Here is a 14,224-nt window from a genome sequence, read left to right as displayed (position 1 = left end):
CGGGCAGGTTCGAAAAACATGGGATCATGCCCATAAATCCCGTTACAATAGGCACATTGCCCAATTCCCCTGCCCCTGAAGATCCGCTGGTAATTTGTTCATCCATAGTTTACCGAAACCTTTTGGTTTTACAATAATATAATTTACAATTCCAATGGCTATAATTACAGATATAAGCGGCAGTAGGATGAGGGGTTAATACAAGATGCACGTTTGGTCGGTCCTTTTACAACAAACAACCCGATCAATATCCTGTCGCGGACGCCAATGTTGATTATCCGATGGATCTAAGTCCACGGATGTAATAAGGATGTATGTTAAGGACTCAAGTAATGACCAATTACACGTGCACGAATTTGGCGAAACAACAGTAATTTATTCTAACAGTACAATAACCGCGAGATGCTTCCTAACCCTCAAGTTTACACGATACACGACTTAAAACTAACGAAATTTACAATACTCTATATACATATATACATACACATTTTCCTTCTATACAATAATTGCATATATTAGCCTTCGACGAATCACGGTATTATGTTAAGTAAATGCAACACGATCTCGAGTTCCAAGCGTTCCTTTTCTTTACGTTAATTCACAAAACTAATAGTTCTTTCCGATACCTGAACGTAATTTACGTCACCAGAAGTACGTCCCTCGTTGATACTTCTCAATTACACTACGATGGAAACGGATTGTGCTTCCCGACTGAAAGTGGTCGCCCTTTCTAGACTCCTGTTCTCCCGGTCTAACTCCGACGTCCTTGCTGACCCTTCCTCGGCAACCTTCCTCGACGAATCCAAAAGCAGCCAAAAAGTGTCCTCAATCGTGAGAGTCCCTCAATTTATATTTCCCGCTCTCCGGAAGTCCGCTTCACTTATTGTCCCACTCTGGACCAATCAGAAAGCTTCTCACGTATCCTAAGGTGACATCATAAGAAAATTCCACGCGACACGGTACAAACCAAGAAAACCCGATACATACAAAAAGGAAACCGAGAAAATAATTAATAATAATAATAAAATAATAGCATAGTTTCGTAGACTACAATTTATTTCAAGCTGTCTGTCTTTTGCCTGAGAGTAGTGCTTGTATGCTCTACATATGAAAGCATTAAATGCAGCACCTTTATAATACTATGGATCACAAGTTAGAAAGAATCTTCTGAATAACCATTTCTAATCTGGCAATCATTTGGCTTTAATATAATTATCAAGATTATGGATATTTATATTTGTGTAATAACTATTTCACAGAGGTCTCGATATAAAGCTAATCATTGGTATAGCTCACTTTCAGACATGTATGTTCATTGAAAGTAAAAAGTGAGAAGTGTAACACTGTGTGTGTGTGTGTGTGTGTGTGCTAGGGTAAGGAGCTGATAATGGTACTTACTTATGTCATTTACACTGAAGAAAAGAATATCCCTCAGTGCACAAAAGTAGAATTCTAGCCTTACTGGGGTGCATAGAGTTGAAGTCCAATACAATAAATTACTTGTTACCAGATGACATCATACTCCTAATTCACAATAGTAACTGTAGAGGGTTGGAGATGGTATACTGGTATCCCATAAGATAATTTTGCAGAATTCAATGTAATTCTTTTTCAATTAGGATTATAAGCAATCAAGCTTTGTCAAGTATGGGTCAACAAAGCTGCTTCTTTGTTGGAGGAAAATTCACTTGGTGCCACTCCAATGATTGTTGCTTGGTTTCTAGCTCAAAATGGTGGTGCCATGTTTCATCTCCTGTCACAATGTATGACAGAAAATCATCCTCCTCAACCTCAAAAACATGCCAACAGTTCAGAAGAAACTGTCAAATTATAGTAGTCTTTGCGGTCTCTGTCAGCTGATAAGGCAACCATCTGTTACACATCTTTGAAGATTCCAACTTGTCAAGTATCATTATATTTGCTTCTCCGATGTTCAATTCCAATGCCATCTCTTTCATGGTTATGTATGCATAGAAATATGAATAATATCTATATTCTGTAGCAATTTCATAATCACGACTGGAAACTTTATTAAAACAAAAAAAAATTAATAATGCATTTCTTTTGGAGGCCATTTGCATATTACAAGGATACATATTACATGAATTTTACAAGGAACAAGAATATGTTTTTGTTTGGCATTATCAACAAGATGTCTAAATGATAAGAGGGATATCATTGAGCTATCTAATACCCTTCCATCCATTCAAATCTTAACTTTTTTTATCTCATATTTTTCTAGACACTATTCTTTTGTTGTAATTAGAAATTATTAAAACAGTCTTGAAAGAAGATATTGTTATTCTTAACATCAAGACTACAACTCTACAGTAAAAAAAAAAAATTTAATTTCTGTCCTGCTCTGTAAGTTAGTATAAAGATTGAATTCAAATGATATTCTATACTACAGGATAGATGAAAAGCATACAGTATTAACATGTAAGTTATTTCTATTAATTACAATTTTTTTTAAAAAACCAATAAATGAAAAAATATGGAAACCCTGGCTATTCCTTAACTTTATATTTTTTTACTCTCTGTCAAGTGAACATTAAGATGAACGTTTTCCAGGCCCAATCAGTCTCACATATCTAGCATAGACACTCAAGAAAACTTCCTGGGATTCTCTCTCTGGATTCAATCCCAGATCTCCCATCTAATCAGTGCTATTCTTTGACTAATACTTAGGATAAGCACATGGCTTATCCTAAGCCTTAGTCAGTAGTAAATCTGATTAATTGTATTGTCTATATATTTTGAATTACAAATATTTCCTGTACAGAATGGCTACAAAATCATTAAGCATGCTTGTTAGAAGTCATCCATGATCTGACCTGTTTCCATCTTAATTTTTCTCCCATGTTCTTTAGGATAACTTGTTCCTTGTCAATGATTAAAAATCATCAAATGAATCCTGAGCTAGTTATTGAACTTGAACTATTGTTAAGAAATAGTAGAGAAATTTCTCTTTCATAATGCCTAGATGTGATATTCACATATTGTTGTCTTTGAGAAAACTATACTATATCAAATCCACAACTATTACATCATCTTAGTGACATATCTAGGATTTTGAGAATTTGGTTGCTACTCAAAGCAGATTCAGAGAGACCAAAATACATGCCAGTCATGTTATGGAGAATGTTACTCAAGCCTTTAGAATTACTTTAGTTATCTAAGTAAGATTAGGTAACTAAAGTAATTCTAAAGTAATTGAAGTCATGCAATATGTATTATATTTATTTTTAAAGTAACAAAACTGATTACAAATGAGAGATGCTGTAGCATTATATACAGTATGACCCTGGATATGCCTTCCATCAGCTATTGAATTTGTCAAGACAATTTCTTCTAATTAGGGAGCTTAATCTCATATGTAAAGACTGTTTCCACTCAATATTAGACATAATCCTTCCTATTTTAATCTTTTCAAAATTTCAAAAATATCTTCTGTTATATCAGAAAAATGGACCAAACTAATAATAATATTAATAAAACTTTGATATTTATTCAAAATCACTCAATAGAGATGAAATTGTCTACAAGCTCATTTATTATAACAGTAGAGAAAAAAAGTGTTTGAATTTTATTTAATATAAACTTAAAATGTTTTCAATATATGTAGGCAGAAGCAGAAAATTTACAGATGAAATCATTGCATTTAAATGTCATAACATTTTTAATATAGTAGTAATATGTAGTTATTTTTTGTTACTCTATATTAAACAGAGTAACAAAAAATAAAATGCCTAATAAATTGATATCTTAAAAAATGTCAGTCATTATTTACTCTATTAAAGTTTGGCTCAATTGAACTTTAAAGTTTTATACAAACTGATTCTAATAGATGGTTCAAAAAACATTTCTTGTAAATAATAATAATGCACATAATTTTTGAAAATTTAAAATGTGAAAACAACATATTTTTCAAACTTATATGTTTTATATATACTTCAAATGCATACCCAAATTTATAAACATATTTTCTGAGCAAATATATAATTATCATATTAAATCCATTTATTTTTAAATAATAGCATGAAAATAGTAACCAACTGAACCTTAAAAAAGATTCCAGGATATTCTATTGTAAACTCTAACATTTTCAATCTTTACAGGAGATCCTCCTCAGGATATAGTGTTCATCCTGAAGATCGAAAACGTTAGAGTTTACAATAGAATATCCTGGAATTTCTTTTAAGGTTCAGTTGGTTGCAATTTTTATAATATATTCCAGGCTTGCAGAGTTTGTACAATAATAGCATGTTCAATGACTACAGAATAAAATTATAATTTAGCAAATTGCAAACACATGGTTGTAAATAATTTAAAATGAAAGATAATGCACTAATTATATTTTATATACATTTATAACTACAAATCACAAACAACAAATATCAAAGTGGCATTCAAACAAAACCTATCCATATTTAATCTAATTAATAATGCCAAAGACCTGCTGACCTGGCAATACTCAATGGAGATATATTCCATTTCCCTTATGAACCATAGATCTAACAAAGAATTAGAATATGTAGGAGCCACATGTCGACACATAACCACCTGCCTAAAGGCCAGATGGCCAAGCAGTCAAGATGGCAGCCTACCGCTCTGGGGGACCCGGGATTGAATCCGAACGGGTCGAGAAATCCCCAGGAATTTTTTGGGAGGTGGTCCGTTCGGATATGTCAGGCCCCGTCCCTCACCACCCGGTCGCCCCATTGTGGGCCTGGCCGAACCCATAATGGGCCTACTAAGAGAGGCCCTCTTAGTGCCCACAGGGCGGAAAGAGTTAAAAAAAAAAAAAACCACCTGCCTACAGGAACACCAAGCTGATATATCCAAAGGCCTATTAACCACCACCCTATCAGCATATGCTGGTGATCCAAACATCCTACATAAAAGAACAGATAGATCACATGCCAGATATCTGGAGTTAATGGAAATTTGTGAGGCAGCCACAAGGAAAAAAATCCACCACTGTAAAGAGAGGATAACACAATTCCAAACCCATAGAAAATATACTGTATTAATATTAACCAGTAATTTGTTGTTGTCTTTTGAATTATTATTATTATTATTATTCTTGATGCAAAAGGTTTATTTAAAATTCCTCACATTGGAAAAGTCTTGCTTAATTCTAGCAATTTTAATAAAAATAACACTGTTGATAATTTCCAGGTAATGACATAATAAAATGTTACAATTCTTGATAATGTTGTGGGCTTGATTTCTACCATAAGTAGACTTTTTCTAGTACTCCATAAGAGAAATGATTAATAAATAATGATGTTCTACACATTAAATTAAATTTATTTAATTTACCTAATTCTCATATATAAACATTCAATCATAACCCAATTTTTTTATATGAAGGACTTATCATACACTATTCACATTGTCAGAGTAATAACACAGAATACACATAGGTTTATTATGGCAACAGTATGCATTTCAGACAGGTCGTCTGATATGTATGGAAAATATAATATAATGGCTGTGAAAAATCCTAAAAATACAACAAAATAGAATGTTCCTTTTATGAATGTATAAAAATATAATTTTATACTACCATATTTTAATCATAAACCCAAATGTTTGCAACGAAAAACTCTTGTATTTTTGTAGATGCCTGTATACCCACCAAATTATAACAAATACAGCTGAAGAGAGACAGACGACCTGTCCAAAATGCACACTGTTGTCATAATAAACCTGTGTGATTACTCTGACAATGTCAATAGTGTTGATAAGACCTCCATAGAGCCAAAACTTAGTGCTCATACTTTCATATTGTAACATAAGGACAAAAAACAATTCACCAACCAACAAATTTTTTAAATTAAAAATAAAGCAAAAATACATACTCCAGCACAAAATTTTAATAGAAACACAAACATTTTCAGCCACATTTAGGAGACTTCAGATAAATGAGCTATTCCACAATTTTAATTAAAGCCATCCTCTTATCTCTAGTCAAGTTACTTTATAATTAATTATTAAAATTAGCCTTAAAATAGCCCAATAATCTGATAGTTCATTTGGCTTTAATTCTCACTTCAAATTTGATATTTACTTTCATTAATTCTTAAGGCCAGATACATATCTCAAATTAAGTTCATAAAAATCATATTTAATGTATGTAAAAGAAATACTTTTGAGAATTCCCAGAAACTCTAGTTTACATTAGTTTCAATAAATTTTAAATATATATAGTTTCAAATGTACTGTACACTCCTGATCAAAAGTATGAATTTACAAACAGATTTAATGTTTTGCTGGTAACTGTTGGAATCAACTATCAAAATTATTGTCAAATGTTATACGACATTGTTACGAACAACGCATTGTGTCGTGATGTTTTGTAAATGTTCTTCCATTACATAATAAAAAATTGGTGGCGTTGTTGACCCCTTGGGGACAGTGACCTCGTTTCACACTCCCCTTTCCAGCACTGACCTTCCGTGAGTCAAGACAGTGTACTCTTTGTGTATTCTTTGTTATATAACCAGTTATGCCAGTTTTTACTAATCTCTCCAACAAGCAACATCTAGTCTAACAGTAACAGTTCATAAAAAAATGTTCCCTCTTTAGACATTAAAACAATTAGCAAACAATTAGCAACTTTTAAACAAAAATTTTACTGGATTTTAATTTTTACATTAATTAAGACTGAAAATAAAGTATTTTTCTTCATCAAAACAATCATCTTTTTAATTCACTTTTATGTTCTGGAATACATCTGAAGACAACCTGACCTTTCCTTTTAGGAATTAGTAATCTGTTTGCATTTCATCATAAGTATAAATTTTTTAAAGTTATCTTATCTTTCTCATAGTTAAATTGCTTTTAATTTTCTATTCTTTGGAAAATAATAAGGTTTATTTTACTTTTTACTTTTAAAATAGGAGAAAACAACAGACTTTATTAAGCAATTTATTATTTTAAGTGTTCAATGATGGATCATTCTGATATGATGTAAAGCAGCTAAGTGCATTGTATTCATCTTTTCATTGTATTCATTAAATTTATCTTTTCTTTCCAATTCTTCGAATGGCAAGATTCCTACAGTTCCTTTCTTCAGTCTCAGAAATTATTCATTTTTATATTCAGGAAACTTATCAAAATTTCTGAACTGATCTGAGATCATTTTAAAAAATTAGAAAAGCAATATTAAGCAATATTAGAAAAGCAATATTAATAAGCAGAAACACATGTCTGGTAACAATAATTTCTGCTGAATTCAATTTTTTATAGGTCTTGCTATCTAATCAGATTAGATAGCAAGACTTATAATTATATATTATATTATATTTATTATAAACAAATCTGTTAATTAATATACAGAAAAATAATTCACAAACTGAAGACAATAGATCTTTGAATAAGCCAATAATTGCAAAGATTAAAAAGTGAAAAAAATAAATTTAAATATTTAATATTACAACAATGGTCATAATCAATATAATGTAAACATACATATACTTTAGTCATCAAAGAAAATGTTTATCATATTGAAAATTCAAAATCAATAATCAAAAGCATTGACTTGTATCTATTTTATATTTGGAATGAATGAATGAAATATATCACTTTATATATACAGTAGCGACTCAATCATTCAAACTTGATAGGACCAAATGTCTTTAGGATAAACTTGTCTGTTTTTGTGTTTTGGTGTAATATCAAGAATTGTCCATTTAAGGTTTCATGTACCTACAATAAATACCATAATTCAATTAATGTATTTGAAGGTAAATTAATTTACTCAAAATCTAACATAATGTTACTCATATTACCTAGCTTCACAGCACTACAAACAGATGATGATGTAGTGATATCCAAATACATTGAGAGTTTGGTTTCTGTGTATTATACTCAGTGATATGTACAGTACAACACTACCCATTCTGTTCTTTTATGAAAACCAGATAATCCAGAGTTTAGGATAATTGAGTTTATATTGTATATTTTGAATAAAATTAGAACTTTTTTCTATCTTAGAGAAGTCTGGAGTTTATCAATCAAAATAATTAACATAGTAAATATATAAATCTTTTCCATTTCACTGCCTTTATAAAAAATCCAGCAACAAATTGTTTAACTTTCTCGGCAGCATTTAAAACTGCACTTGTGGTACATCTGTTACATTTTATTATTAAAATCTTTTTATATTTTTAATTATTATAAAATGGCAAAAAGCTTAATTTTCAGAGTAGGGACAAGTTTTATAAAAAATAGTAAATGCTAATAGCAAGGAAACTTGTCAATAAGTCTGACTCTAATCAAGATATGACAAGTGATCCTCTTTATCTCCCTACCCCATTCACCTTTAACACCAAAATTTAATAGCATCAATTCCCCTGATATGCAAACCTCCCTGCAAAATTTCAGAAATTTTTGACAATAAACACAGGAGTTATTAAGTTTCAAAGAGAGTAAACAAAATTGTGCCCCCACAAACACCAACATCCATACATACAGAAAAAATTTTGCATTTCTCAACATTTCAAGATCTCCTGAGTCCAAAAATGTAAAAATCTTGGGAGGTCATTTTTTGACCAATCACTATACTTTCCCTCTATTATACATAACAGAGCCAGGAAAATAAAAATTATATTTGCCAATCATAAAGAGTCTTTTCACATTTGATTTAATTAATCTCATAATTCAATTTTATTCATTAAACTTAAAAGTTGTTAAATAATTATTCATAATAATTTTATTTAAATGTTATTTTAAAATATGTAATTAATATATTTTCAAATATTTTTGTTATTACTTTAAGATATAATTAGGAATGAATGAGAAAATATACCAATGAAAACATTATTTACAGTTACTGAAATGAGTAATTCAACAAAAAATGGATAATCACCTACTCAGACTCAGCTTCTTAATGAATATACTAGATACATCCAATACACCTTATTGCTGAGAACAGATATTTATTACCTATCCAAAATGGCGCAAGCAGATGGTTCAGTTGTTGAATGGGAGGATGCCAAAATTCTTGCAAAAGTACGCTCGCCAACACTGTCATCCATAACTGAGAAATGCGAAATCTACAGAGCGAGTTGGCTGACAGATGTTTAAATTATAAGGATGCAACGGGGTTACCGTCATCCTGGAAATACATAGTAAAAAGTAACACACATAATAATGCGTCTGCCGTGACTCAGTAGGTATCTGGGTTAATGCATAAGGAATTGTTCCTTAAGATTTACGACCAGTCACAGTATTTTATTTTATTTTCATTTTCATTTTTCGTGTTATTTTGATTTTTGTTATTTGTTATTTTGTGGTATGCTTGTTCTATTAGTTTAATTTAAACGTATGTTCTAATTTGGTTTAATTTTGAACGTGTTCGATTTTGTATTAGAGTTGAACAACTGTAACCTGAAGATGGCCCATAAATTGGGCCGAAAACTTTAGTTTTAGGTAATAAATATCTGTTCTCAGCAATAAGGTGTATTGGATGTATCTAGTATAAAAAATGGATATTTGAATGTGTAAAATATTAAACAAAACATCATTATTCTACTTTATATGCAAGATATTTTATAAACAATATTTTAAAATATATCTAAAAAAATTATATAAATTTAAAATAATAAAAGTATATCTAACTAAATATTATACTCAGCTCTTTAAAATAGTTTAAAATAAATGAGTTAAAATACGTTCAAATTTCGGTTGCATCTGAAGATGGCCGAAAACATATCACATTGGGTTGAAAATGTTAATGTTTGTTTAATAAACATTTCTCAACATCAGGTGTTTGATGATTCATTAAGTATAAAAGTATGATTAAGCATAACAGTGGACAGGAGAGTATTCTAGGAGTTTTCATGAGATATGGGAAATTATGTTTGGACAGTGTGAAAGTGTTTGGGATTGTGTGTTATGGGACATTCAAGAAAGTAAAGAACAGTTTGTTTTTGTATCAACCAATAAATAAACAAGAAATAAATCTTACAATATTCAAAACTACTTTGGATACAGAATATCTATGCTGGCAGTGGAAGTCTATACATTGAGCAGAATATGCTCAAAAATCAGTTTTAGTATCACTTATAATTTGGCTTTTTTTGTGACTTGTAAGAATATAAATTTTAGAAGAAAAGAACTCTTTTTTCTTAAAAGTTTTGAATTAGTAACCAACCATCTTATTCCAGATCTGTTTCTTCAGTTTTCATTTAAAATTTTCTTTCTCCAATTTTTCCTTGGTTTCTTTTTGCATCACATGAAACCTTAAACACTTTTCCTGCTGAAAGTGTTTAAGATTCATTGTATGTTATAGGATCATGTGATGTCTTGTATTATTATTTATTATATTGTTTCTCATTTGATTTAAAAATATGATGGCCAGTTACTGGTATTTTATAATTACAAGAAACTAAATCTATAGTTGTCTCTGTTTAAGAGTGTTCGGGAAGGCAATGCTTCTTGTAATACTAATTTTCTTAAATAGTTTTCATACCTTGTCATGTGTGTACTAATTTTTGTAATATATATATAAATCTGTTAAATAAAAAGTTTTTGCATTTATTACATATGTATTGTGTTAAATTACTAAAAACTCATCCAAAAGAAAAATCCCACACTATATTGTAGATAATATAAAATTCAATAAGAAAATCTCAAATGGGATTTCATCTGAATTTTATAATTCTATTTATTATACTTATCTTCTCATTTTAAAATGAAGGAAAATAAATAAACTAAACAGTAACTAAATGTTTTCTGCTAAGACAAATAAATGTATTTTTATATAAAATATTATAGAATTATTATCTGTTAAAAGAACAAACCCATACTTTACTTTGTCATTAAGAAATTTAATATCTTAAAATAACAACAAGTTTCTGTTTTGAAGTTATCAAAGAATAAAATGTTGATTCTGGTTTATTTATATCAACATAAGATAAAATTTTAATTAAGTGGGATTAAATGTAGCTTACATTCTAAAGTATTGACTTTTAAAATAAAAACAACTTTACCTCCGCCATTTCGATAACAAAGATATGGAAATCGCCATACGTTTCCAAGTCCAACAGAATATCCGAGGAGGGATAATAGGAAGTCAAATCTGCCTGTCCAGTTACCTCTTTCGACGTTAAATCCATCATAATCACTTCCTCTTTCATCATAATCCCCTTCACCTTTTGGAGATAGTGGAACTTGGCTGCTTACACGCGGAAAATCTTTTTCCAAATCACTCTGAAAAGAAAAATCATAAAGTTACAAAACAATATAAATAATATCTAAAATAAATAATTACAGTCAAGTCAGTTTTATATGCATGCCTAAATAAATTCGAAAATATACCATACTTAAATTATATCTAAACATATACTATATTTTTTAAATGAACAACTATATTTACAATATTTTAAAACTTAAAAAATTTAATAAACTGAAAATTTCTTATTGTAAAAAAAAAAAAAAAAAATTATAGTTTTAAACATAGAATCTACTTAATAAAACATAAAAGTTAATTTTTGACCTAATTTTATATAGTAAATAACACAGTTTTATATATATAGTGATTTCAAGGTAAGGAAAAATCCATAAAGTTCTATTTTATGAAAGTATGTCCTAAATATTCTAAAGATTTTTTATTTTGATTAAATTATATCTAAAAATTTAATCTGCCATCTACTATAATTAAACGTTTCATACAACTTTTATAATCTTTTTATTCAGTATAATTTAATTGAAATGAATATAAAAATATGTAAATATATTAACTATTTAACACAGAAGAACAAAACAATATAGAACAACAAAACAACATAAGATTAAGGGTTTATTTACTTCATAGTCTATGAAGATTAGGAAATATATTGTTTTGATTATTATAAATTGAAACAATATTCTCATTCCCATATTATCTTTGTCTGTAATTAAACTAAACACTGTGTAGTCATATCTCTCTACTAATGTAGTATAATTTAATAAAACATTAATCTATGACCATAGTAACTATATACACACATACATATACACACTCAATAATCTGAACAATTTCCAAGAATCTAATTCAAATTAATTACAAATTATTTGAAATAAATAGGTTAGTAATTAAATAATTTTAATTATTTGTCAATTATTGACCATGCAGAACATAAAGTTAGTACTTTAATGGCTTGAATACAAGATAGTAATATTTGAATTATAGCACAATTTGATAGTTATATTTGTCACCAATTTTTGTATCACATTTCTACTCCAGGAAAACAGATCTGATTTAAATTTAAAACAAAATACATAAATACATTATATATAAAATATATATGTATTATATAGATACAAAATACTGAATATACAAGATTTTGCTGTTGTTTTAAATACACAAATGTTTAATAATAATAAAAAAGTTATATAAGTACCTCTCACTAAGACAGCTACTAACAACAAATTACACACATGGTAAACAGTGACAACAGTTAAACCCCACATTACATTGATCAATTCCTTTCTCCAAATGACTTCTCTCATATTGCAAGAAGGACTAAGCAATGTTGACTCAGCAGTCAAAACACAATAGTCAAAGTTTAAAATCTTAGAATTAAAACTTAAACTCAATCATAAATACAGTGCCAAATTTATGGAGCTCCAAGGAGAAGCATTCATTGCACATGTATGTGCACTGGTGTTCCCATAAAAAATACCATACTCTGATTACAAAAATACTATATTTAAAATAAAATTACTGTACACAAAAATTTTATTTTGAATAAAATAACATTTATTACATTTACAGTAATTGTTTTTTATTTTATGACATAATTTAATCACTTTTAAAGATTTAAAATACAATTAATTCAGTAATTAATGACAGCTTATCTTCTATCAAATTATAACATAAACTATAATAAAATCATTGGCACTTTTTTATTTATTGAAATAACCAATATAATTTATTTGATACAAATTTTCTATACTTTTCTTATTGCATGGCATACTGTTAAATATTTGATAAATATTTCTTGCTTCAACAATTTAATACTGATTTCTCAAATTGTTTCTTTATTACCGCAAAGGAGCATGTGAAATGATCAATTCTGCTCAAGAGTATTTTTTGGAAAACTATTCACAATTATTTACATTATGAGAAAACTAAAAACATGTACTTTAATGAAAAACCAATCTTCTACACAATGTACAGTATTTTTTTATTTTACAGAACATAAGAAAAGATCATATTATTACAGTACATTTGTAATGTATATAGAATTAAAGAATTACTTATAACAAATATTTTCAATGCAGTGGCAAAATAATTTAATGTTCAATATGAAATTTAAATAATAACTTCTCTGTAATATCACAAAAAAGTAAATAGTATCTAATGAGACTGTTATTTAAGCAGTGTATGTTACATTATGACATTTATATATTTTATACAGGTACCGTATTAATAAATACTTCATAAGATCATTACATAATATAACAGAATTATTGTATGAATGGTATTCCTAATGTGTACACACAAAGTCATTTATACAGTGATTATCACTATAATATTTCAATTCATACACAAGACATGTATCATACATATAAAATAAAGCATATTCATAATATTAAATAAATAAAAAGCATATTAAATAAAAGCAAAATAAATAAGGCTAAAGCTAAATAAAAGCATATTTAACTATCAATTAATTACTGTTTAATATTTTCCCAGAGTGAACGTTTTTGAGTAGAGCAGATGTCTTTTGCAAAACATTATGGAATTTGTCACAACATATCCATATTGCATTTAACAATTACCAAATTCTTTATAATGTCTGCTTTTTTTTAGCACTTCACAAAATGTTTGTAATAGAAAAAATTCTTTTTGTTGGTGCATTTATACTTGATAAATATAATGTAAACTCTATCAGAAGTTTAGCATTTTCAAAAATCTAAAAATGTTTAAAGCCTATATCCAACAACAATCAACAATTATCAACAAACACTTTATTTACATTCCATTCATTTATCTTTTCATGTGTAGCAAATTGTCAGACAGCATATTTCACCAAAAAGTTCATCATCGTTCAATTTGTTAGGGCCGTCCATTAATAACATATACAATTTTTGAACCACTTTTGAACCCTCCACTCTGCTGTATATACTGATGTACTACTTTTGGAAACTGCCCTCTCCTTTGATTATATGTACAATAGTTCATGGATTTCCCTTAACATTGAAGAAATAAAAAGTTCTTCAAATA

General features: G+C 28.7%; 1 protein-coding gene across 4 annotated transcripts in view; it reads right to left on the bottom strand.

Moving 5' to 3' along the window:
• LOC136971547 (sodium-dependent proline transporter-like) overlaps nt 1–14,224 on the bottom strand; it is a 168,667-nt gene that overhangs the window by 91,816 nt on the left and 62,627 nt on the right. For all 4 annotated transcript variants that reach the window (XM_067266171.1, XM_067266243.1, XM_067266106.1 and 1 more), the window contains exon 2: nt 11,004–11,223. In XM_067266171.1, the coding sequence (XP_067122272.1) occupies nt 11,004–11,223 (220 nt within the window). The remainder of the gene's footprint in view (nt 1–11,003; nt 11,224–14,224) is intronic.

Source organism: Centruroides vittatus, unplaced genomic scaffold (genome assembly GCF_030686945.1).
Source record: "Centruroides vittatus isolate TY-2023 unplaced genomic scaffold, ASM3068694v2 contig_10, whole genome shotgun sequence".
In the NCBI taxonomy this organism is placed as follows: Eukaryota; Metazoa; Arthropoda; class Arachnida; order Scorpiones; family Buthidae; genus Centruroides; species Centruroides vittatus.
Note: the sequence above shows the minus strand (reverse complement) of the source record. Positions and strands in the feature narration are given on the sequence as shown.